This window comes from Rosa chinensis, chromosome 5 (genome assembly GCF_002994745.2).
Source record: "Rosa chinensis cultivar Old Blush chromosome 5, RchiOBHm-V2, whole genome shotgun sequence".
NCBI classification, from domain to species: Eukaryota; Viridiplantae; Streptophyta; class Magnoliopsida; order Rosales; family Rosaceae; genus Rosa; species Rosa chinensis.
The window spans coordinates 75,900,130-75,926,532 of record NC_037092.1 but is presented as its reverse complement, the minus strand read 5'-3'; the positions used below and the strand labels follow the sequence as shown (position 1 = coordinate 75,926,532).

The window sequence follows — 26,403 nt, the reverse complement described above, 5'->3', positions numbered from 1 at the left end:
TGAGACTTCATAATAAGTTACAAAGAAAAAAAAAACACACGATGAAAGAGAAATCAAGTCATTCTTCATTGACTAAAAACTTAAATACACAGGATGAATTCCAGAATCGTGATCAGTTGAGTCCGCCGGAGAAGAAAATCTACGAATACTTATAATGATTCGACCAATAGAATGGACTCTACGACTTATTGCAGGAGAGAGGCGCTCCGTCGTCATAATTGAAAATGCTTTTGCACATTCCCCCAACAGCTCTGCAACAATGCCTAACCTTATCATTATGTTTCACGAAATCTTCAAAATCCTTGTTAACACTTAAACAATCACTTGGTATGGACCGGGTTTTATACCAATTGTTTCTTGAAACTTAGGTAGAATCTTTAAAAGCCAATCGGATTTTGAAGGTGAGGTATCCGAGTAAAATCCATGCGATATGATCTTGTACAATTTTAGTCCGTCTTTTTCAATGTATATTATGCCTTGTACAGGATTAAATTACAATTATGAACTAAAATTTGATATCTTTCTTTCTATAGAGCTGCAATCAGATACTTTTTCATTTCCATTCCATGATTAGCAGAAAGATCAGGATCCTAACCTTTTGAGTTATTCTTCATTCTTTCTTATCTCATTTGTCGATCAAAATTCAAATCTTAACCCTTTTAATCTTATTTTATAAATAATTCCAACCGTTTTTGCTTTTTATTAAAAAAATATGTGTAAGTTCTAGCACCAACCGCAGAGAAAAACTTCTAGTTAGAAATAGCTAGCTAGCTAGTTTGCAATTTCAGATTGAACATGCATGTTTTGCATTCCAAATGATCAAGACTCGCATGATCAGTTTGAACTCGATCATGCATGTGTTATGTTATTCATTTACTCTTAATTTCACGAGATTACATGTTAAAAAGACATTCACTACTATGGCTATGTCCCGTTACATGAACTGTGTGTTGTATCACTTGTATGTTTATCAAAATGGTTGTTATTCTAGAGCAAAATTTGTTAGCATTTTGTATTATGCTTCAAAGATTATTCAACTAATTTACTTTTCTTTAGACAAGATATTGGAGTGAATTAATTTTAATTTCTTTAAGTGATACCAAATGGATAGTACGTGTTAAAGTCGAGAAGAAAAAAGAGAGTAAGAAGAGTAACTTGCTGCATAAACTATTAGATGGTGAGTTGGTGACTAATTTCACGAGATTACAAAGACATTAGCGATGGCTATGTCCTGTTACATGAATTGTGTGTTGTATATCACTACTAGAATAACTTAATCACACGACAGCCATCAGATGACACATGAGTTTTTGATGTAGTCTGAGTTAGTCAGATGACAGATTTTTTAAACGTGTTGTCTCACCTCTACTCATCCAACACATGATCCTTTGATAAATTTGAGAGAGTTCAGACAACACTAATAAGGATATCTGTTGTCTAACAGACGAAAAAACAAAAACAAAAAAACAAAAAAAAAATTTAATTTACATTTATTTTTTTCCCACTCAAAACCTAGCAGCCTTTGTGAAAAACCTGTGTTCCCTCCCTTAGCTAAAAATTTAGGTCACTCTCCCTCCCAAATCGCTCTCAGCCTCTCTCTCACTCACTGTAGCTCTCACCCTCAATCCTCCTCACCCTCTTACCCTCATCGAGCCTCTCAGCCTCGCTCTCAGTCTCAATCGATACACACTTAGTGGGTTGTCTCCGTCGATCGAGACTCACTTTAGTCTTCAACCTCCATCTCTCTCTCTCTCTCTCTCTCGTAAGTTCTTCTTGATTTTTCTTACTTCAATATAAGATTCAGGTTCTTCAATTTTTCAGATCGAAAAAAAAAAAAAAAAAATTGGGTTTTGTGATATTAGTGTGCAGCTATTGCAGTAATTTCAATTCTATAATTGACATTCTCAACTCTATCGCCCGCGCCTCTCTCTCCACCGCAGGTTCTCTCTCCTTCAGTCTCTCTTGGTCGCCACTCTATTCACTCTTCAGCCTCTCTCTCTCTCTCTCTCTCTCTCTCTCTCTCTCTCTCTCTCCTTGTAAGTTCTTCTTCTCTATCTCTTACTTCTCAATCAGATTCAGTTTTGTGATATTGGCCAGTGTGCAGTTATTGCAGTAATTTCAATTCTATAATTGTGTCACGCCCCTGATTTTTAACACAATAAAAATCGATATATAATCTCATACTTATATATGCGCGATCGTTCAGCCATCAATACAAAATACCTGGAAACTTTTTCCTTTTAACCCAAGTACACATTGATGCCCTGAACCCACAATAATAATATATACTCGCCCTCCACAGAGTTATGTAATACAACAGCTTACGAATTAAATTGCCACAACAAAATAAAAAGTAAATGCTCCTTAGAGCTCACTACAAGCGGAAGTCTTAATAACGGTAAAGTCACAAAAATGGCTTCCTACAGTTAAGCTGCAAGCACGCTACCTCAGCATCAGCCACGATTATTCTGACCTGCAGAAATAACCCCTACACCTTTTGAATGGTGTACCGGGTTGCCACACAACAAACCCGGTAAGCTTTTGCAAGCCCGTATGAGTAACTCAAAATCACACATGCACAACTCGCCAAACGAGGAAACCCATCAACTCGTAAAAAGGGACACACACCCTATTTTCCCAAAACAGCACATTCTTTCCCAAAAGAAACAAATACAAGTCACCCCGTGACAAAATCATATTAATTGAAACTCTGACAATTCAATATAATACACAAATCCTCCCCGGACATTTAAAAGGAAGCATCCCCGAAACTCTCTTTTAAAACACGTACTCATGAGCATCAGATAGCTCCCCGCTACCCCCTATGATGTACCAACAACGGATCAGAGCGCTAACTGATCGTAGCCACTCACCTGGTCAAAGGCGTGAAGTCCCAATCGTCAAACAGATCACCACACAGATCATCACAGATCATCACATAGATCACTACACATATCATCACACAGATCACTACACATATCATCACACAGATCACTACACAGATCATCACAGATCATCACATAGATCTCTACACATATCATCACACAGATCACTACACATATCATCACACAAATCACTACACAGATCATCACAGGTCACTACACATATCATCACACAGATCACTCCCAGCAACCCCGAATCCTTAGACCTCCCCAGGTCGTCAGATCAAAACATAAACAACCCACACAAATCTTGACACTTCCCAAACAATAGGAATTACCAATTCCTAACACATTGTCTCCCGAAAAGTCAAGCCTCAAGCAATAGAATGAAACCCATCAATCCCTATTGCATAAATCACCCATCAACCCACAAGAATATACATATTTCACGTAAATACACACACACACACACACGTGGTCATTCACTCAGGAATTCTACTAATACCAATAATAGTTTGCAGTTAACTAAATAACTCTAAAAACAATATGGTAAACCCGTTCGTGAATGAACATCGTGAGATTACTCACCTCGAAACTCCCGCTGTGTCTTCAATACAGAACAAGGCAGCCACACCACAAAACAACCGTCCAAGGATACCTCTTCAAGTACCTAATCACATACGGTTTCAACTTAGCAACAATCCATAAACGATTTAAGTCCGAAACCCCTGTTTTGAACTAAAATCCCCAAAGTGACGCCAATCGAGGCGAAATCACATCCGAGACCACCCCATGTCTCCGTAATACTTCTACGATCGATATGCCAAAACCACAAGTCGATCGGAAGCTCGAATCCTCACGGATCGAATAAATCGACCGGTATGAAACCGTAAAAATCATAACAAATCCATACGAACTCCAAAATTTGCATATTATATATCGAAACGCTCGTATCAACGAGTAGAACATATATAATACCAAAAAAAGTTCCCTATATGGCCGGAAAGCCACCAGTATGCCTCCACAGGCTGTGGCGCACCGCCGCTGGCCAAAACTCAGTATTTCACAAAACTCCCAACATCAAAGCTGATCATCTAAGCATGCTTGTGAATTTTCATAACTAGCTCGAAGTCAGAAAACAAGCATAAAGGGTCGAAAACTACCTCACAACTGGTGGATTACTGTTCAACCCGAGTTGAACCAAGTTCCACGAAAATCGATCCAAACAACTACCACAGATCTATCAGGGAGCCTCCTCTGAACTCAACCAAGGAAGCATAAAGCCACGAAGTCGCGAGAGCTGCATTTTCCGACCGGGTCCGAAAACACCAACTGCGCCGCCTTCTATCGCCATCACCGCCATGAATCGCCGCTAGAGGATACCACAAGGAGGAGCGAACGGCAACGACGAATCGATCTGGAAAGTTTCGTCGCCGGAGCTCACCGGAAAAGCCGAGTTGAGTTTCTGGGTTCGGGTCGGGTCAGTCGAAATATTTTGACACTGAAGGAGTCGAGAGAGAGAAGAGAGAGGAAGTGAGTTTCCGGAAAAGGAAACCAAATGAAAATAGTAAGTTTCCCACTCGGGAAACTTCTATTTATACCAAAATGGAAACTTCTTCCAATGGCCATAACTTCCTCATACAAACTCCGATTTCCGCGTTCCATATATCCACGAACTCGTATTGACGCGCTCTACAACTTTAGTGAAGGAAGTTTTCGGAGAATCCCAACGAATAAAAAGTCAACCCTTGCGCCCCCTCTAAATGACGCTTCCTGAATAATTATTCGCCCGAAACACTTCCGCTCCATCCACGAGCCACGAAACCGTCCGATACCCACAATTTAAATTCCGGAAAATCCTCGGAAAATAAATACGAATTTCCGGGGCATCACAAATTGACATTCTCAATTCTATCGCCCGCGCCTCTCTCTCCACCGCAGGTTCTCTCTCCTTTAGTCTCCCTTGGTCGCGACTCTATTCACTCTTCAGCCTCCATCTCTCTCTCCTCCCCCCCCCCCCCCCCCCCCCCCCCTCCCTCCCTCTCTCCTTGTAAGTTCTTCTTCTCTATCTCTTACTTCTCAATTAGATTTAGTTTTTCATTTTTTTTCATTGGGTTTTCGGATATTGCTATTTCTTATTTATTGGGTTTCTGAAATCGATTGATACTTTGAATTTTGAAATTGGATGGTTGCTACAATTGTTCATGTTTCTAAGTCTGGAATTCCTCTTGTTTCTTAATAGTTAATAGTACTGACATCTGTTTCCTTTTTTGTGCAGGAGTAAGATTTTGGGTGGGTAACTGTGACAATTTCTAGTCCTAATCCCGCACAAGATGATTGGGTGGCAGTTTTTTCTCCTGCATATTTCAAGTAATGTGAAACTTGCATATTCCTGGTTTTTGCTGCAATATATTTTTAAGCTTGTAGACTTATTACGGCAGTGCGTCGACTGATCTATATAGATGTGTTTCTTTGATAAAGGTTGATTTCCTAGTCTTCCCCCTTAAAGTTATTTACAAGTTGGACTTCGCAAAATCTTTGGAATATATAGAAAAAGTTGCATGTTCTTGTTTTCTCTCCAGCATGTTCAAAGGTAATCAATCTATTTCTTTTCTCCATATACCTCATCATTATTTATTTGTTTTCTCTAGCTTGAATTTGTTGGTATTTTCTTTTTAAAAGGTTAGGTATGATTCTTCTGAATATGTTTTTTGAGTTTGTTCACAAAACTTGCTTGGTTCATTCCTGGAAAGGGCATTTTGAATTTTGAAGTTGTAGACAGGTGCAAAGTGGTTCATTCCTGGATATTGCTGCTCCTAATGGTTTGTTTGGTCTTGGTATGGAGAAGATATATGTTCCTAGCATTTTATCCCAGGAAGGCTTTACTGCAGTGTGATGACCTCAATTTTTATTTAGGCTGCTCTATTGAATTATTTCTTTGATCCTCTTATTATCTATATTCTTGGTCTTTTGGCGGAGGTCTTATCAAGTTTTACTTTGCTTGTGTTTGTTGAATATCTGTCATGTTCTCACATGGAATACCTCTGCATGAAATCTTTTTTTTGAATGGAGGGGTTGGATTTGTAAGATCCGTACTAGGAAGTAGAGAGGTTTACTAATGGAGGGTTAATTTGATGTACTTTTGATACTAATGTGGTGGAAAAACTTTGAAAGCAAGTTGCTCTTTTGTTTGTAAAGTAAAGCATTTTGTGCTCCCTCACCTTACTAATTCTAGCATGTTTCCTTCTCTTCAACTTTGGAATGACAGAACTAATTACAAAGCTATACTTGAATTTCTAAACTTTCAGTTTGTTATTGGCGAATATTTTACCAATTTGTTGAAAAAGTGTACATATATGTGTACTGTATAGACTTTCTTTTTAGACAACCACTTTCAGTTTTCCCTCGTAGTTCGTCGGTCAAACCAACTATTCTCTTCTTGCTATACAGCTACAACGAGGTATTTGACTCTAATGCATAATTTGTAAGATATAAAGGATATGTTATCTCAAGTGTAACTGTACTTTTGTGTTGGGGATATCATTGAGTATAAAATTAAGTGTAAATTTGGTATATGATGTCTCCTACTGCCAAGATTAGGAGGTCAAGTTTTAGTAAAGGGGAAAAGTAAGAGTATCGTACCCAAGAGATTGAGTAACTCTACATTAGCTAGATCACAGCGAAAATAAAACCTAGAAAACACATGCGAGTCTATCTTTTTACAAATTAATAGTCTCGGCCCTTTGGAACCAAAACTATCAATAATGATATTTACAATGGTAAAGTGGTGAATCGGCTTTGTTGATTTTAATTTCTATAAAGTAAAATAAGTTGTACAAAAAATAAACTAAGCAAATAAAATAGAGACCTTGATCAATGAGATAAATAGAAGTATAGGTTTGCACTTAGCCTCCCTCATGCATATAATGTAACCCATTTTCAAATGACAACATGCTTTGATAAATTTTCCCTTAGTGCTTTGATGAAGCTATCAAGAAACCAACTAGTCATGCAATTTAACAATTTCTTCAGAAGAAAAGCTAAATTACACAACCTTTATACCATTCAAATCTTCCGAATCTTAAATGGCCTATGGTACCGTGAGCCTAAATTCTTCAGGAACCTAAACCCATAACATCATGCTTTAATTTCTAGGTAGAAACCCAAGCAATCTAGTTCTTCCTGTAAGAATAAGCTAGACCACTACCCTATTAGCTACACATGCTTCGCAGTTACAAAAGACTGTCAAGCTTAAGTTTTTGATTTCATTAATTCCTACAACGTGCTTCTAGGTGACAAATCCAAAAACATATGTAAGAAAGCATTAAAGTAAAGTAGCTAAAGGATTCAAAACATGCATTCATAAAAAACATGGCATCACACTATTTTATACATGAGTTTGGCTAGGGCTAAGGCCTAGCTCCAAATATATTCTACTCACAACCCATAATTACATACATCAAACCCATAAACATAATAACATCAAGCAAAAGAGAGGAAGAGTGGAGAAAGTGGTTGGTTACCAAACTAGCTCCCCTTGATGCAAAACTAGTGAGAAATGTTTCAAAGTATGAAAATTTCAATTCTCTCAAACCCAATTGCCATACAAATCCACAAAACTTTTATAAACTTGAAGAACAAAGGCTCAAAATGATGAAACTAAGGTGTGATTGATCAAAGATGTAAAGGATCTTCGGTTTTTGGTAATAACCCAAGACACTTTACACTTTTCTCTACACAAAATCTAAGAACTGTGAACTACATGATGAAGAACTATGGAAAATAGAGATGAAATGGAGAGAGACAGGAGATGAAATAGATGAAGGAATACATGAAAAACGTCCAAAGTGAGGGGAGGGTGTTTTTATAGGCCAAAAGTGATGAATGGAGGGTGGAGATCAAAAGAAATGAAGGGCTAGATGTGAATGACAAATGTGTAAGCACAAAATGTGGATCTAATCTTTAACTCCACATAGAAATAACCTAGAAAGCCCATAGATATTTTGGTGAAGGAGAAAAAGTAAGGGTAGAAGGGTCATTGTATAGGGGAACAAGGTAATAAATGAGAAACAAAGGTGTAAGGTGTACGAATGGGACCACTTGTCATCTTTCAAAATTTTGAATTTCAAAATGACCTAGCCCTAAAGTCTTCCCACCCAAAGTATCTAACCCTAATCAGCTCTTCCTTGTCCTCCACACATGTCTTCGTCGGCCAACTTGGCCGGAAATATCCAGAATCCGTTGTTGACCCATTTTTGTTCCGTTGCGCACTTTCTTCCTTCAATTGAATATCCTCAGAAAGTTCGAAATTGGCCTTTGAGTTCTTCATACTAAATGTTCCTCCATGAGTGTAGATCATCCTGGTAAAATTTTAGAACTTAGTTCACCGTGGTTTGGCGGGAACTGCTGCCGGAATCTGTACAGGTCAGGTTTTACAGTTTTCGTCTTTTAGTCTGATATTTGGGACGATCTTTAGAAGGCCTTTCACTCCGAAATAGCTCTTACACTCTTCATAAAAAATGATTCTTAGGATGTCTAGAATGAATCTGGAAATTTTCAATTCATTTAGAGTTCATTTGGTTAGTCTTTCTCTCCTTCTTCCTTGCCTAGCTCGATTTCTCCTAGCCGGAGTAGGAAAATGTGCTAAAGTTGAGTTTTTAGGTCATTTCCAAGTTTCTCCATCATTTCCTAGCATGATAAGGAAAACATAATAAATATATATAAATAAACACAAAGGTTAAGCAAAAGTGCAAGATTAGGGGAATAATTACTAGGTAATTATGGACCTAACATTTTGCTGCCCATAAAATTTTGAAAGGAAGATGTTGAAAAATTTGGTTTTTAAGAAAATTTCTCTCCCCCCCCCACACACACACAATTATTGCAATGGATGCCTCTGTCCCTGATGCACTGCAAAGATGTTGAAGATCTCATTCAATCAACTTCCCTTGTATATTGCATAATGGTGACCAATGTTCTTATCTGTTTTGTCCAATGTAATTAATTTTATGAATATTCATTATTGTATTTGAGGATCCACCAGTTTAGAAAAACTCTTAATTAGGGAAAGATGGAAGATTCCTTGGCATTTGGAGTTACTGACTTTTGGTTTTTAAATTGTTGCAGTTACTTTATAAAGCTTCTTTTGGAGAAAAAGTATGCCTTGCCATATTGTGTAATTGATGCTCTTGTTGGACATTTTATGAGATTTATGAATGAAACAAGGGTAATGCCAGTGATATGGCAGCAATCACTTCTTGCATATGTGGAAAGGTGGGCATAGTTTTAAGATTTCCTTGCTTATGTAAGGGATGTTCAGTGGTTTTATTGATTTGTGGTTGTCCGTCATATACAGCTGTGTGCATAATTCTGGTAGGTACAAAAATGATATACTGAACGAGGATAAAGATAATCTTAGAGTTCTTCTTCAAACTCAAAAGCACGATCTGGTAAGAGCATTTTCTCTATAGGAGCCTCGATATTTGAATTCCATAACTTTGTGGAACTTTGTAGTCTTCATCCAAAAATTCAATTGTAGGTAACTCATGAAATAAGAAAAGAGCTAGATAATAGCCGCAGTCATGGTGAGAAGGAGGATGACCTTATGTCAATTGATATCCTTTTATTTTCTTTTTTGTTTGCTTCGTATTTCAACTTGTTTCACTTAAATTTGTTCTTTTAGTTTTTGAAAATGTCACTATAGAGTTTTAAATCAAATTTCAAGTAGTGGAAAAAAATAAAACAAAGGCACTTTGTTCTCATTGACTTCACAAACCTTCTCCAGATTCTGTGATGATTAAGCATGTTGAAGAAGATATGTTTGATATTCCAGAGGTGCCTATGGAGGATGACTAATAGTCCTCAGTAAGATATTTGTTGATCTGTTTCTTTCCTCTTAACTCTTTGTCGATTTTATAAATTTCATTTTGCACTCTAGTTTGCCGATCTCTTCCTTTGCCTATGCAAGTAGTTTGTCAATCTTAAACTACGTAGTTGCATTGCATTTGTTTACTTTCTAGTTTGACTGCATGTATGTATTATTCATCTATATGTGCACACACATATGCTCCATGGCCTTATGTATGATCTTTTTCCATGACTAAGTTTCTTTACTCAAATGCTAGCTATGACACTGAGGACCATCATACTTACTTACCTTTGATACAATATGGATTTTGACATTGATTTGCTGCAACTAGTTGTCATCTGATATTGAATGTGAATGTTGTTGTTTTCTGCTTTACCAACTTAAACTAGTTTGTTGGAATATTGTCATATGATATTGCTCTCTGAACATATGCTTATTGAAATTGTGGTTGCTTGATTGCATTGTTCTAGACTACTTTGCATGTAATCGATCAATTTATATATAGCCATGGATTATTGGATAGTTTTCTGAATACTAAGTGCAAACCAATTTGTTTCAGTGTGAAAAAAGAGGGAAGACAGCATATACGCAACACAATTTGTTTCAGTGTGAAAAAAGAGGGAAGACAACATATACGCAGCATAATATTGACGCAGTCAGAACAGAGTGCGTAAAATTTGTTGTTAAAACATATATGTAAGTAGTATCACATCTAGATGGTTAGTATTTGAGTTTAGGGACTTATTTTGGTAACTTGGGATTGTTGAATTGATCTGAACATGAATTTGTACTTTTGTAAATGTGTTGGATATGGCAATATATGAAACAGATGGCAGTAATCTATGACAATGTGGTATTTTGGATATGTTTTTGACTTGAAATTTCATATCTGCAACCAATTATGCAGAGTCAATTCAGACAACAAATATATATAGGTCAACTGTCTATTGTCTGAGATTCACTCAGACAACACATACTTAAAGCAGCAAATAATTCATGTTGTCTGAACACGCCATTCACACAACAGATATAACAAAACTCATGTTGTCTGAGCTTCTATTCACACAACATATGTAACAAAACTCATGTTGTCTACCCTCATCTCAGCCAACATATATAACAAAATCAATGTTGTCTGAGATTCATTTCACTCATCATATATAACAATAAACTGTTGAATGAGGTTCATATATAAGATATAACTAAAAATAATAAAATGTGTCGTCTGAGTGTTCAGTGAGATGACATATTCCATTTTGGAGCAGTTATTGTTAATGCATCTCACACAACTGAGAAAAATGACTCAATGTTGTTGGAGATTCATTTCAGACAACAGAGGTTTCTCAACACATCACGTAGCCACAATCATTAAATGACTGTTGTCTGAATATCTAACAGATAATAGTTTTTCCAAATTAAAATAGTTTGATAATTCTCAGATGACAGTTATGAGCTTATATATGTCGTCTGAGTGTAACACAGAAAATAGTTTTGAACTGTCGTCTGAGCGAAGTCAATCAGACCACAGGCTACTAGACAACAACAGCTTTTTCACTCAGAGGACAGTTCAGGAGCTGTCCGTCTGATTAATTTTGTGGTGTAGTGTATGTTTATCAAAATGGTTGTTATTCTAGAGCAAAATTTGTTAGCATTTTGTATTATGCTTCAAAGATTATTTAACTAAGGATTAATTTCAGTTTACCCCCCTGAGGTTTGAGGTTGTCATCATTTCACCCCTTTTACTTTCAATTTTGAATTTTTACCCCCTAAACTTTCCAATTTCAATCAGCCATGTCCAATTTGTACTATTCCGTCCAAATTGGACATTAAGTTTGACCCTTGGGGGCTAAAATGGTCATTTCAACATAAAAAAAATAATAATAAATTTTTTTTTCTTTTTTTATTTTTTATTTTTTTTTCTTCTATTTCTTTGTTTGTTTTTTTATTTTTTTATTTTGTCTTCAACCTATACACCACAAGTTATAATAGGTTTATAAAAACAAAAAAAATACTCTAGGTGGTTGAAAGCTGCTCACTGGTCTACGATATTTGTGACATATCTCCGATAAAGTGAAGAATTTAGGATATATCCCCAATAAAGTGAAGAAATATCTGTAAAAAATAATTTTACACTTTATCTGTAAATAAATATCTGTAAAAATAATTTTACACTTTATCTGTAAATAAATATCTGTAAAAAATGATTTTACACAGATATTTCTTCACTTTATTGGGGATATACAGATATTTACAGATAAAGTATAAAATCATTTTTTACATATATTTCTTCACTTTATTGGGGATATATCCTAAAATTCTTCAATTTATTGGAGATATATCACAAATATCGTAGACCAAAAATGATTTTACACAGATATTTCTTCACTTTATTAGGGATATATCCTAAAATTCTTCACTTTATCGGAGATATATCACAAATATCGTAGACCAGCGAGCGGCTTTCAACCACCTAGAGTATTTTTTTTTTGTTTTTATAAACCTATTATAACTAGTAGTGTATAGGTTGAAGACAAAATGAAAAAAAATATATAATAAAAAAAACCGAAGAAACAGAAAAAAAAATTATTTTTTTTTATGTTGAAATGACCATTTTAGCCCTCAAGGGTCAAACTTAACATCCAATTTGGACGGAATAGTAGAAATTGGACACGGCTGATTGAAATTGGAAAGTTTAGGGGGGGGGTAAAAATTCAAAATTGAAAGTAGAGGGGGTGAAATGATGACACCCCCAAACCTCAGGGGGGTAAACTGAAATTAATCCTTTAACTAATGAGTGTTGCTATTGGGACCTCCAAATCTGCTCACTTGACCTCACTCTATTATGAATTATTAAATGACATATATAACCTACTATAAAATGACTCTTAAGGACAATAATTATATCAAAAAAATATTACATTGATTTTCTATAGACTTTCCAATTCAATAATATTAGATTGCATTCTTTATTATTTTCCTTATCTATTTTAATTTTCCAATTTCACTACATACTCATTAAAGCATTCATATATAATTAATAAGAGTTAAAACTATGATTGTGTGACATAAAAATATATGATATACATGTTGAATGCGTATTGGTGAGGGAAAACAAAACAAATCATATTATGACCAAAATCTAAGTCTATCAATTATATTTACAAAAAAACAAAAAATGAGCGAGCAATTTTTTAAAACAAATATTTAAATAATTAATCATGAGGTACATAAAATAAGCATTAAGAAAAATGATTAATCTTCATATTTTTTTGCAGAGCTAAAACAGAAAAAAAAAAAAAAAAAGTTAAGTAAAAAACCACAAAACAGTTCATGTTATTTTCTTGTTGATTGGAAATTAATTTTTAAATCTCAATACCTTGTGTTTAATTTTTTTTATTGAAATTTTTTTTTATGCTGACTGATTAAGGAATGCATATGTAATTAAGATTTATAGAGTAATTAATTCATTGAATTAACTAAGTTTTTATTTTAAAGATAATAGTTTGTTTGCAAATTATATGAGTGAGGTTATTTGAGGAAATTCAATGAGGTTTAGTGAGTAAATTTAGTATTAGAAAATTTAATAGGAGGTGTAAAAAGCATGGAGGTCAAGTGAGTAAATTTGGAGGTTCCAATAGAAAAACTCTTAACTAATTTACTTTTCTGTAGACAAGATAGCGGAGTGAATTAATTTTAATTTCTTTAAGTGATATCAAAGGGATAGTGTTGAAGTCAATAGAAAAATAAGAGTAAGAAGAGTAACCTGCTGCATAAACTATTAGATGGTGAGGAATGTATAGGTTCTGACCTATAGTGAAAAAACATGCTCTCTTTTAATTGTTTTTTATTTTAGATACAAGACATTTTTAGTACGGAAAGGCTTCTATGAGCTTTCTAAGATGTTTATGGTTTTTATCTGTACCACAATTGCGTGTTGGTAGGTAAGATTAGTTGTTGATTTGTTCTTAGGAGGCGAGGTTATTCTTGTTTGACTAGGCTTAATTTTAAAGTGAGCACCCCTTAGACTCAAATGAGTAGCATTTGCTTATGTAGGGTCTGCAAAATTTCTTGTTTAAGTGCATATAAAATCTAGTTTTTGGCTATTGATTGCTAAAAGTGTCTTTAGCAATGCTAGCCATTTTTGAGTCAAATTTTAGCCAAAATAGCTAAAAAGTCATTTTGGCTAGCCACTTTAGAAATATGTCTGTATCAATGCTCTATTTTAGCTAATTTTGAATATATATATATATATATATTAGTTTTTAAATGAAGATTAAATAGTTTAAATGTATTTATAGATTACATAAAATAACTCAAATTGAATGTTTTAAATTATAGAGAGTCTCATCTCGCTCTCTATATTTAGGAGCGAGATAGCTAAAAGTTATAATGGAGAGCCACTTTAGGAATTTGGTGTAGTAGCTAAATTAGATAAAAAAACTAACATGTTCTCTAAAATAGCTAAGGAGCCAAAACAGAGAGTCTGCAGAGCATCTTTAGCAATGCTAGCCATTTTTGAGTCAAATTTTATCCAAAGTAGCTAAAAGGTCATTTTAGCTAGCCATTTTAAAAATGTGTCTGCACCAGTGCTCTCTCTATTTTAACTAGTTTTGAATTTATATTATTTTTTAAATGAAGACTAAATAGTTTAAATATATTTATAAATTACATAAAATATCTTAAAATGAATGTTTTAAATTATGGAGAGCCTCATCTCGCTTTCTATATTTAGGAGCGAGATAGCTAAAAGTTATAATATATAGAGTCACTTATGAGTCTGGTGCAACTCCTAAAATAAATTAAAAGCTAAACATGCTCTCCAAAATAGCTAAGAGCATCTTTAGCAATGCTAGACATTTTTGAGTCAAATTTAAAGTTATTTTAGCTAAAGTAGCTAAAAAGTTATTTTAGCTAGTCACTTTAGAATTACGTCTGCAACAATGCTATCTATTTGAGCTAATTTTGAATTTATATTATTTTTTAAATAAATATTAAATAGTTTAAATGTATTTATAAATTACATAAAATAAGAGCCTCATCTCGCTCTCTATATTTAGGAGCGAGATAGCTAAAAGTTATAATGGAGAGCCACTTAAGAGTCTGGTGCAGTTGCTAAAATAGATAAAAAGCTAAACATGCTCTCCAAAATAGCTTAGGAGCCAAAATAGAGAGTCTGCTAAAGATGCTCTAATGATGCCAATTTCTTTTCTAAAATGGGGATCAATTTCTATTTAAAACTGTATAGTGTTGAAGGATGGAAATAATTATCGCCTTAAATATCACTATTTTGATAATTCATTCATTGGTCTTGATATAAAGACAATATTCTTTGAAGTTACATTGTCTATTTTTCATGGATATATTGTTTTCTTAGTACAAAATGAATATTCGGTAAAATATCGTCTAACATCACAGTTACATTAGTATAATCAAAACCTTACATCTCTTGTTTGGTATTCAAAATATTGAAAATACCTTTAAGGTTCCAAAAAAAAGGGTGGCATTGCATAATTCAATAGTCGACTAATCTTGTCAATAGGATGACTTCACTTAAGATCCCTCTCCATTTCCCATATATACAAATTCGTCTCTTTTTGATCTAGTCGCTCTCTAACAAGGTTTCTCGTTGAAAACTTTTTTCGACAAAATCTACCAAACCTACCATGGTTGACGCTATGGCAAGTCTGATTGGTGCCTTTCAATTCTCATATTCCGCGCGAGTGGATCTTAGAGCTGCCGGGGAGGCGGCGTTCCAAGACAATCATTCATACCTGGTGGGTCATCTGTTAACTTTGAAATCCAAATTCCCTGGCTTCAAGGGTACCATTCCGACAGTTTGGAGGGTACAATTTGCCTCTCTCTATATTAGTGACATGGGGGATCGATTTGTTTTTCAATTCGATCGTGAGTCGGAGAGGAACCAAATTCTTCATGGTGGTTCATGGTTTTACAAGAACACAATGGTAGTGTTCGGTGAATATGATGGTGTTGGAGCGGTGGAGGTGATCCCTTTGAGATCATTGGGGACATGGGTTTCTGTTCAGAGATTACTGCCGGCACTTTGAAACCCAGTAGCCCTCTCTTTTGTTGGGTCATCCATGGGTTGAGTGATTCAGTTTGTTCGCACTGCTCTATGTAGGAAGGAAGAGGAACAACGAATCCGTCTAAAAATTAATACTTGAAGACGGATTAGAGTTTGGAAGATGATTGCATTCTTACCAACGGTGAAGCTAGAATTCAGGTTTAAGTTTGCAAAGATCAAGGGGCTTTGCCGGGATTGTGGGTTATTCAAACATGATGCCTTAGTGAGCCAGCAACAAGAAGATCCGCTGAGCCGACGACACTCAGCCCATGCGTTGGTTGCCTCCAAGAAGCTTGGAATTCTAATTTTATCGGATCATGTTGTAGCTTAGGGCTGCTGGTTTGAGGCAGCATTTTGGGATTTCGATCCTTTCAAACTTCATGATGGTGTTGGAGGCCCTTTGGCTAGCGCTATTGTTACACCTCCAACTGTGGGAGAAAAAGTGGTTGAGTTGGTGTAGGATTCATCGGTGGTCATGCCCAGGTTGGCTGGCACAAAACGTCATGCTGAGGAGGATATCTATAGGTCTGGTAAGCGCTATCTCACTTTACCAGCACTTGCATTGCAGGTATAGGAGGAATCGACTCTAGCTTTGAAATGGATAACTGTTGTGAAATTTTAATTAAAACTCGCAAGCGCACGAATCGTCGTTCGTATAGTGTGCAAGTACGAGGTCGTTCCAACTGAGGATTGATAATTAATTTAAACCCTAACTCAATTAATCCAAACACAAAATCACAAAAACACAATGAACAATTAAGATAAAGAAAGTATTGTTTTTAGATTTTTTGAATAAAGAAATAATGTGAAACAAACAAACAAACAAAATAAAGTTTATAAGTTGAAAAGCAAAGATGATAAAACCTAGGATTTCGGAATCAACCACTAACAATCCTATTTATGTTTCGATGCAATTAACAGATTCTTTTGTTTCTTTTGATGACAATTCCCGTATCTAAGTCCAGGTATGACACTTAGATCATAGTTTTCCTTAAGTGTATGATTCTCTCCAGGTACGGCAGAGGTTGTATATCCTAACATGCGGTTTATCTAGGTACGGCATAAATTTAACACATAGGACTCATTACATTTTAGAAAACAAGAGAATCATGCAAACCATTACTTCAGGTACGACAATAATGTAATTCACAACTCTTAATCACAAGAAGCTAATTTGAATTATATTGCAGGTACACCTCAGATTCATCTTCTAATTACTAGATGCAAAGCCCTAAGGTGATCAATCAAATAACTTAAACATAAAGCATCAATTCAAATAGTGACTAAGAATTCATCATAAAGAAACTATAAATCCATCAATAAATCATCAAAGTATATAAACAATCATGCTAGGGCATCATCCTAACCCTATAAAAAGGTTTAGCAAAAGATAACTAAATAAAACAAGGGAAAAACATAAAAAGAATGGAAGGGGAAAAGAAGGGAAAGATGGATGAGTCGTCTCTGCTCCTTAGGTGTCTACACTGTGCTCCCGAGACTCCTCCTCATGTAAAATTCGTGCTCCCTTATATAGGGAAGATTTATGCTCATCTTTGGCTTCAAATTTCCTTGTAAGACTTGAGAATAGATTCATTTCTTGATTTGGAATGGGAAAACCTTGAAATATCTCTTGTAAAAGTGGGAATAAGTTCATCATTGAATCTTCATCTGAATTAACTTCCTTGAAATATTAGGATTGACGATCTTGTTTCACGGAACTTGAGTTCTCCATGAATGTTTGTAAATTCCTGAGCAGGTTTCCAGTTCTGACGTATCTTCAATCAAACAATCATAACTTGCTCCAGAAGTATTGAAATAGAGATCCGTAAAATTCTACAGAAAGTAGACATCCGTAGCTTTCCATGCATATAAGGCACATTATCTGATTCAACTGGATGACTCCCAATAATTCAGGGAAGTTAGAAGTTTTGCACAGGCTGATTCTAGAATGTGGTATTGCAATCGCCTTTCAATCCTACTTAGTTCATTCTAGCTTCTTTTCTTCTTTCTACGAAACAAACCTACAACAAGACTAAAACATGTAAATGAATCATAAATAAGGAGAACTAAACATAAAAAGCAAGATTAAGAGACAAAGAAATATAGGATAATATGGGCACATCAATAACTCCTTATCTTTCCACAGAAGGAGAATCCTAGGAGTCTGAAAAGAAGCAAAAACAAGACCAAAGTGGCTCGTGAGCTCGAGAAAGATATGAAGGTTAAGCGAGCTAAGATATGGAAGAGTGTCCTAACGCTGTTGGGGAGCCAATTGTGGATGTAGAGGAACCAACTGAAGTTGAAGATGAGCCCAATGATTTAGAGGAGCTGCAATTGCAACCAATATGGAGGAGGTGAGTACTCCGGAAGAAGATGTGGAGGGTGAGCTATCATCCTCTACTCCATCTATTATTCAAAAATCGTAAGGTCACAAAATGACTAGTATCTCTGTTGAACCATTTAGTCTGCTACAGAGTATGTCTTTTTGTTCGAATGAAGATGTGTGGACTTTCATAAAAGGGAAGTGTACTAGGGTATCCTTTGTACTTAATTTATTCTAGAATAGGTTTTTTAGTTGTACTTTAAAAATCGGCTCTTTCTAACGACCCTTAGGGATGTGTCGATTTTGTACTGCTTGCTCGAATTTTAATACAGATTGACATTTTCGCTAAAAAAAAAAGAAGAAGAAGACCCCTCTCCTACATGATAAGTTTGTCATTTGTTTGAAATGAAATGACTATTAACCGTAATTTATTTTTTTTGAAATAAAGGTTCATTACATTAGACGACTAACCAAAAAACTAGAGTCTAGCATACACTTAAAGATAGAAAAATTCCTATCTAAGCAATGTAAACTCATTACAAGTCAATTTGAGCCCGCTTTGTAAAGCGAACTCATAAACAAAGAACAACTCTATGTTTTCTGAGGAAAAAATCATCTTCTAGCCCTCCATCAGCCAGACACGCAATTATGGTACGAAAGGAAAGCTACTTCCCAGCAGACAAATAGGACTCAAATCCTTATCCATAAGCCGCTTTCTCCAGTTCAACTCAAGATAATTACCAACTCCAGTCCTCTCCCTAAAGAGAATGAAAGCCTAAAGTTTCTTAGATTTGAGATATGCACCAAGGGTACTTGCGAACCCTAAGGCTATCTCTAATAGAAGGTTCAAAGTCCATGTTTTAGACCATGGTTGAGCAAAACCGATCTCCAATCATGGATTGGGTCTATTACAAAAATGCTCTATGGAGATCTAAAGTCTATTTCTTGGTCTAAATATAGACCACCAAAGCTGGCCCACTTCAAGATTTAAGTTGCATGATTGCATAATTGATCCAAAAACCAATTTGAGTTTTTCCAACCCGCCAACAGTTCATTTTTTTTTTTTGAATAAATTTGACATTATGAAATCTTTAATTTTATGAAAGCTTCAGTGGCCATGTAATCTTTAATTTTATGAAATAAATTTGACATAATTTATTATAATAATTATTATTTATTAGTGGTATGATATATCAACTAAATATAATTATGAAGTATGAGGGAGAAATTTATGAAGTATAATACAAAATGAGCCGTTACAATATTACTTTACTACTTTTATTCATTACAATAATTAAAAAAAACAAAAAAAACAATTCTAAGTATACTTGAATTAGTAATATAACTTAAAACACTTATAATTTTGAAGTATACAAATTAAAAATAATAAAATATATTAAAGTCTATAATTTAGTCATCGAACGATTGAAGTTGGAAAAATTATAGACCTTACCATGCCATTTAGATGAATAACACCTTTCAAAGGTCTAAAACTTTAAACCATGATATATTTTAGACCTTTACGATTGGAGATGACGTAATGTCTTTTGGTTGTACTTCACCGATCCTTCAAATGAGTACCGTAAAAGTTTGTTACCGTTGCTGGTTTCTCCAAAGTCCATAGTCAACAAACCCACACCGCAAGAAACGCCAATCCAATCCAATTCCGATCCAAAACCCCATCCGAAACGTTTTGACCGCCTGAAAGCTCCACTCGTGCCACCCTCGGACCCGCCACGTGGTCACTGACGGTGTTGACTTTGTCCCTCAAATTCAGCGAAACCCAGAGAGGAAAACGACAGCCCAAATTGTTGGAACCCCCCATCACTACTCTCCTTCTTTGGTGGGAATTCCAATTATAAAATGCTCTCTGCTCCTCACTCTCTGCTACTTACCCCATCTTCCCCGAAACGACGCCGTTTCAGATTCCGATGTCTTGGTTCAGAAGCCTCATCCACGTCTCGGCGGCCAGAGCCTCATCCTCGTCGTCTTCAGCCAAATCCAGAATCACTGACCCTTTCTCATACTCTCTCCTCTCATGCTTCACCACCGAGGCCCGACCGCCGGCGTTGTACTCCGGCTTGGGGGCGACGAAGCCCGGCGAGAAGCCGAGGGTGGTGGTGCTGGGGACGGGGTGGGCCGGGTGTCGGCTCATGAAGGGGTTGGACACGAAGCTCTACGACGTCGTTTGCGTCTCGCCGAGGAATCACATGGTTTTCACGCCGCTGCTGGCGTCCACGTGTGTGGGCACTCTGGAGTTTAGGTCGGTGGCGGAGCCAATCGGGAGGATCCAACCCGCCATTTCGAGGGAGCCAGGCTCGTATTTCTTTCTCTCCAATTGTATTGGGCTTGATACGGATAAGCATTTGGTACGTTTTTGTTCGTTTCTGGATTTTTCTTTTTCTTTTTTATTTTAATCCAGAAAAATGTGCTTGTGATTGTGAATATGAATTGGATGTTTGGGATTAATTACTTTGCGGCGAAAGTTTGAAGCTTTTTGGATATTGCTATTGAATTGAAGTTTGTCCTTTTTCATATGGAAAATGTGGGATTAGACAAGTCTAGGCATTCTATGTGTGTTGGAATTGGAAACGTGATTCTTGAACTGAAAATAAGTTATTGTTAGTAAACAAATGCTACGCCAGTGATGCATAGTTCAGTTACAGAATTATCCTTTTTATGGTTGGTGAAGTTCGAAACTGTTGGATGAAGTAACGTATTGTTCAGTTACAGACTTAGCCAATTTATGGTTGGTAAAGGTTGAAAGTTTTGGAAGAAGAATGACGTGTGTCATTGTTATTGCATTGAAGTTTGTCATTTTCTTGATAGAAAAATGCGAGCTAGTTAGTCTTATGCATCATTGAATTGCAACTGCTCGAAATTGAAAGTGTGATTCTTTATCTAAGAGTAACATTGTGTGTGTGGACAAGTGCTAGCGTTGTTGTGGTGGATGTAAATGTTTGAGATTTGCGAGCACAATATCTTAATTGCGAGAAACTTTGGTCTTTTGGGAATTGAAGGTGCAATGTGAGACTGTAACTGATGGAGCTGATAACTTGGAGCCATGGAAATTTGAAATTGCCTACGACAAGCTGGTAATTGCATTGGGTGCACAGCCCACAACTTTCGGAATACGTGGTGTAGAAGAGCATGCCATTTTTCTTCGTGAAGTCTACCATGCCCAGGAAATCCGTAGGAAGCTGCTCCTAAACTTGATGCTGTCGGATGTTCCCGGTATGTTAATGCAAGTACATTCACATTACTGCATGACTACATTGATATTTGCAGTCATTCTGTATTTCATCTTGGTTTTGTGTTTTGGAGGCAGGTGTTTCACAGGAAGAGAAAAGCAGACTCCTACATTGTGTTGTTGTAGGGGGTGGCCCCACTGGAGTCGAGTTCAGTGGTGAACTAAGTGACTTTATTCAGAAAGATGTTCATCAGAGATATGCCCATGTGAAAGATTACATTCATGTTACCTTGATTGAGGTTTGTCCATCATCACTTATCCTATGAGATATCATACAACCATGTTGAATATGATTGCAATTCCTAGCCTTTTACAAAACATATGCAAAAAAATAAAAATAAATAAAAATGGAGAGGTCCTACCGGGAGTCGAACCCAGGTCACTGGATTCAAAGTCCAGAGTGCTAACCACTACACCATAGAACCTTGTTGTTAGCTAGCCCTTTTCAAAAAGTCATTAGATATAAATGCAGTCCATGCAAAATAATTTGCTGTGCACAATTTATTGTAGAGGAACCAAGTCCAGGAGTTCTAACTTGTTTGAAAGTTAAGTATGCATGGGAATGATTTGATAGCAAAACCAAGTAGTTTTGTTAATACTTTTAAGTTTTTAATGCTAATTTTCCACATTTTGGAGTTGAATGAGGAAATTGAACCTTCTTATTTGTTTGTGTTGTTTTATACCAATATTGTTATTTTCTATTTCATTTTGTTTTGGGACAATCATTGCTTGAATGAATGAGAGAAATGCTTTGATTTTGGTAGATGCTGTGACTGGGTTATCCTGTGTGAACCAATTTTGTGATCTTCAGTACTGTTAGGAATTCAAAATCTGTGTAACAAATGATGTGGCTCTGTTAAAGTGTTGTTGGATATGTTGAATATTCTTGCAAGTCCTAGCCTTTTACAAAAATATGAAAAAAGAAAAGAAAAAAGAAGACAAGTCCTACCGGGAGTCGAACCCAGGTCACTGGATTAAAAGTCCAGAGTGCTAACTATTACACCATAGAACCTTGTTGTTAGCTAGACTTCTTCAAAATGTCATTAGATATAAATGCAGTCACATGCAAATTAATTTGCTCTATTATAGAGGAACTAAGTCCAGGAGTTCTAACTTGTTTGAAAGTTATATATGCATTGGACTGATTTGATCGCAAAGCCAAGTAGTTGTGTTAATACTTTGAAGTTTTTAAAGCTAATTCCATGTTTTGAAGTTGAATGATGAAATTGAACCTTCTTATTAGTTTGTTTTGTTTTATACCAATGTTGTTATTTAATATTTGATTTTATTTTCAGACATCATTACTTGAATGAATCAGAGATATACTTTAATTTTGGTAGATGATGTCAGCGAGTAATCCTGTGTGAACCAATTTTGTGATCTTCAGCACTGTTAGGAATTCCAAATCTGTGTAGCAAATGATGTGGGTTGAATATTCTTGAAAGTCTGAGCCTTTTACAAAACATACAAAAAAATAAAAAAATGAAGGAGAGGTCCTACCGGGAGTCGAACCCAGGTCACTGGATTCAAAGTCCAGAGTGCTAACCACTACACCATAGAACCTTGTTGTTAGCTAGCCTTTTTCAAAATGTCTTTAGATATAAATTCAATCACATGTAAATTAATTTGCTGTGCCAGTTTATTATAGTGGAACTAAGTCCAGGATTTCTTACCTGTTTGAAAGTTATATATACATTGGACTGATTTGATAGCAAAGCCAAGTAGTTGTGTTAATACGTTGAAGTTTTTACAGCTAATTTCATGTTTTGAAGTTGAATGATAAAATTGAACCTTCTTATTTGTTTGTTTTGTTTTATACCAATGTTGTTATTTTATATTTGATTTTATTTTCAGACAATCATTACTTGAATGAATCAGAGATATACTTTAATTTTGGTAGATGTTGTCACCGAGTAATCCTGTGTGAACCAATTTTGTGATCTTCAGCACTGTTAGGAATTCCAAATCTGTGTAGCAAATGATGTGGGTTGAATATTCTTGCAAGTCTGAGCCTTTTACAAAACATACAAAAAAATAAAAAAATGAAGGAGAGGTCCTACTGGGAGTCGAACCCAGGTCACTGGATTCAAAGTCCAGAGTGCTAACCGCTACACCATAGAACCTTGTTGTTAGCTAGCCTTTTTCAAACCATTAGATATAAATGCAGTCCTGCAAAAAGTTCTGCTGTGTAGTTCATTGTAGTGGAAATGAGTCCAGGATTTTGAAATTTGTTTGAAGTTTATATACATACGCATTGGAATGCCGCAAATGTAAAGGTAGTTAATGCTGTTAATATTTTCTAGTTTTGAATGCTAATCCAACATTTAGAAGTTAAATGACAAAAATTGAAGCTTGTTATTATGTTTGTGACTTTGTGTTGCTTTGTGCCAATGTTGTTGTTTATCTATGGCAGATTAGGACAATCGTTACTTTAATGAATCAGAGAACACTGTCACTGAGTTACCCTGGGTAAACCAATTGTGTTTCTTTTTTATTTCTGTACTGTCAGGAATTCAAAACTTGTGTACCAAATGATGTGGTCTGAGTAGTTTGTTTAGTATTCTTGAAAAGTACTAGCCTTTTACACTACTTTTGGAAAATAAAAAAAAAAGATTTAGGAATTAAGGTCATACCAGGTTATCCCGTGTGAACCAATTCTGTGATCTTCAGTACTGTTATGAATTCAAAATCTGTGTAGCAAATGATGTGGTACTGTTAAAGTGTTGGATATGTTGAATATATGCACAAGTCCTAGCCTTTTACAAAACCTATAATAAAAAAATATGAAGGAGAGGTCCTACCGGGAGTCGAACCCAGGTTGCTGGATTCAAAGTCCAGAGTGCTAACCACTACACCATAGAACCATGTTCTTATCTAGAGTAAAATTAATATTGGATACAAAATAGAGTTGATGCAAACGTTATAACTGTTAATAGTTTAGTTTAGTGGGAAGTTAGGTTACCATTTCAGTCTTGCCAAAAATGTTGGAAATAATCAATTATTTTTCTCGTCTTCACAGGCTAGCGAGATATTGTCTTCATTTGATGATCGCCTGCGGCGCTATGCTACAAAACAGTTGACAAAGGTAAGAGATATATCCTGGTAGCTTGTTGCAATTATCAATTTGATAGCAGTGCCTACTCTAATTGTGGAATCTGGTCTCATTTAGATTTATAGAGATGGATTTGACAATTCATTTAGACAAGAAAACTTATACCTCAGAACGCCTTTTCTTGAGTAAAGGAGAGATCAATAAATGCTAATAATAGATATGAGTGTTGGTTAATAAACCCATTAAATGAAGATGGGAATTATTCACTAAATACTTTCTCTCAGTCAGGAGTTCGTCTTGTCCGTGGAATTGTGAAGGATGTCAAAGATAAGACGATAGTTCTCAATGATGGCACAGAGGTCCCTTATGGGCTATTGGTGTGGTCTACTGGTGTTGGTCCATCATCTTTTGTAAACTCTGTGCAACTTCCAAAAGCTCCTGGTGGAAGGTAATTTACATTCATTTCCTGTTAAGTGAATGTTGTTTTTCTCTTGGCTTTCGGCTCTTGATTCCCTTACTTGCTCCCTTTTTCACTATCCAAATAGTTAAGTTTTCTTCAAATATGGTATACATATGCCATATTAAGGTGATTTTAATGCACTTTCTCTGACTACAGGATTGGTGTTGATGAGTGGCTACGTGTTCCGTCCGTGCAGGATGTGTTTTCAATTGGTGATTGCAGTGGTTTTCTTGAAAGTACTGGAAAACCAGTCCTTCCGGCTTTGGCCCAGGTTAGGAATGAGTTCAGGAGTAAATTGTGCTAATCTAGTATATTAATTTGTTTTGGTCTGTAAGAGCATATCTGAATTCTTGCATCTATTCATGATTTATGAATATTGTGAAAGTCCATAATTTGGATATCCATGGTCCATAATATTGACTGCTAGATAATTTATGGTAGTAACCAAACTGGCAGCCAATTTAGCAGGTTTCTTTCCCTTAAAGGGGTGATTTGAGAAGTTAATTGCTTGTGTGTTTAGTGTTTCTGTTTTGCTACTGAACCTTTAAGCATGTCTATTTTAACTATGTGAAGGTTGCAGAGAGAGAAGGAAAATATCTAGCAAATTTACTGAACACAATTGGTGAAGCTGGTGGAGGGCATGCCAACAGTGCAAAGGAATATGTATACAAGGAACCTTTTGTTTACAAGCATTTAGGTAGCATGGCAACTGTTGGGAGATACAAAGCTCTTGTGGATCTGAGACAAAGCAAGGTCAATTGCTAGTCACTTCTTCCAACTCTTCCCTCTTGAGCTGTAAAAATTTAATGACTGATCTGTGTACCATAAATATCTATGTCTTTGCAGGAAGCAAAAGGTTTATCTTTGGCTGGGTTTGTTAGTTGGTTTATTTGGCGCTCAGCATATTTAACAAGAGTTATAAGCTGGAGGAACAGATTTTATGTGGCGATTAACTGGCTTACGACTTTGGTGTTTGGACGTGATATAAGCAGAATTTAGATTTTCTAAAGAAAGAAACCTACATTCTTATAGTTATATATACACACTTTTATGTTTCCCTTTTTTGGTCTGGGTAAAAGAATCAAGTGCTTGATTGCTGGCCCTAAGAATGCAATTAAACCTGCATTCATGTATAGGGTCAAATGTTTATGAATTCTTCGATACTGATCCAGTATGCTGCAAAGTTTTTTCTTCCTTGTAATGAAAAATGTGAATTAACTAGTTTATGCATTGCAAGTGAATATGATTTTTATCTAGAAGTTGATTTATGTTAGTAAACAAGTTATTTGGTATTGATATATCATAAGATTTACCTATTCTTGGTGGAAATTATCTGGATCTGAAATTTACTAGGCCTTAAGTGCAAGAAATTTCATTTGTTTCGGAAATGTTATGTTTCCTCCGAGAGTGTAGCTAATGGAGCTGATAGTTCTGAAGTATAGAAGTTTGAGTTCATACTCGTTTTGAGCTCAGCACAACTTTTGGA

The 26,403-nt window shown here is 35.7% G+C and overlaps 1 protein-coding gene and 5 non-coding genes across 6 annotated transcripts; 1 reads left to right on the top strand and 5 right to left on the bottom strand.

Moving 5' to 3' along the window:
- The first annotated feature begins 19,833 nt into the window (after positions 1-19,833).
- Positions 19,834-26,235, top strand: LOC112166016 (internal alternative NAD(P)H-ubiquinone oxidoreductase A1, mitochondrial). Its single transcript, XM_024302768.2, has 8 exons — positions 19,834-20,524; positions 21,176-21,389; positions 21,484-21,644; positions 24,425-24,490; positions 24,742-24,905; positions 25,074-25,188; positions 25,491-25,670; positions 25,764-26,235. The coding sequence occupies exons 1-8, from the start codon at positions 20,087-20,089 to the stop codon at positions 25,914-25,916; spliced, it is 1,491 nt and encodes a 496-aa protein (XP_024158536.1). The 5' UTR covers positions 19,834-20,086; the 3' UTR covers positions 25,917-26,235.
- On the bottom strand, positions 21,759-21,830 carry TRNAQ-UUG. Its single transcript has one exon. It is a non-coding gene; the product is annotated as a tRNA-Gln (tRNA).
- Positions 22,346-22,417, bottom strand: TRNAK-UUU. Its single transcript has one exon. It is a non-coding gene; the product is annotated as a tRNA-Lys (tRNA).
- TRNAQ-UUG lies at positions 22,897-22,968 on the bottom strand. Its single transcript has one exon. It is a non-coding gene; the product is annotated as a tRNA-Gln (tRNA).
- Positions 23,457-23,528, bottom strand: TRNAQ-UUG. Its single transcript has one exon. It is a non-coding gene; the product is annotated as a tRNA-Gln (tRNA).
- On the bottom strand, positions 24,198-24,269 carry TRNAQ-UUG. The gene has a single exon. It is a non-coding gene; the product is annotated as a tRNA-Gln (tRNA).
- Positions 26,236-26,403: the final 168 nt, after the last annotated feature.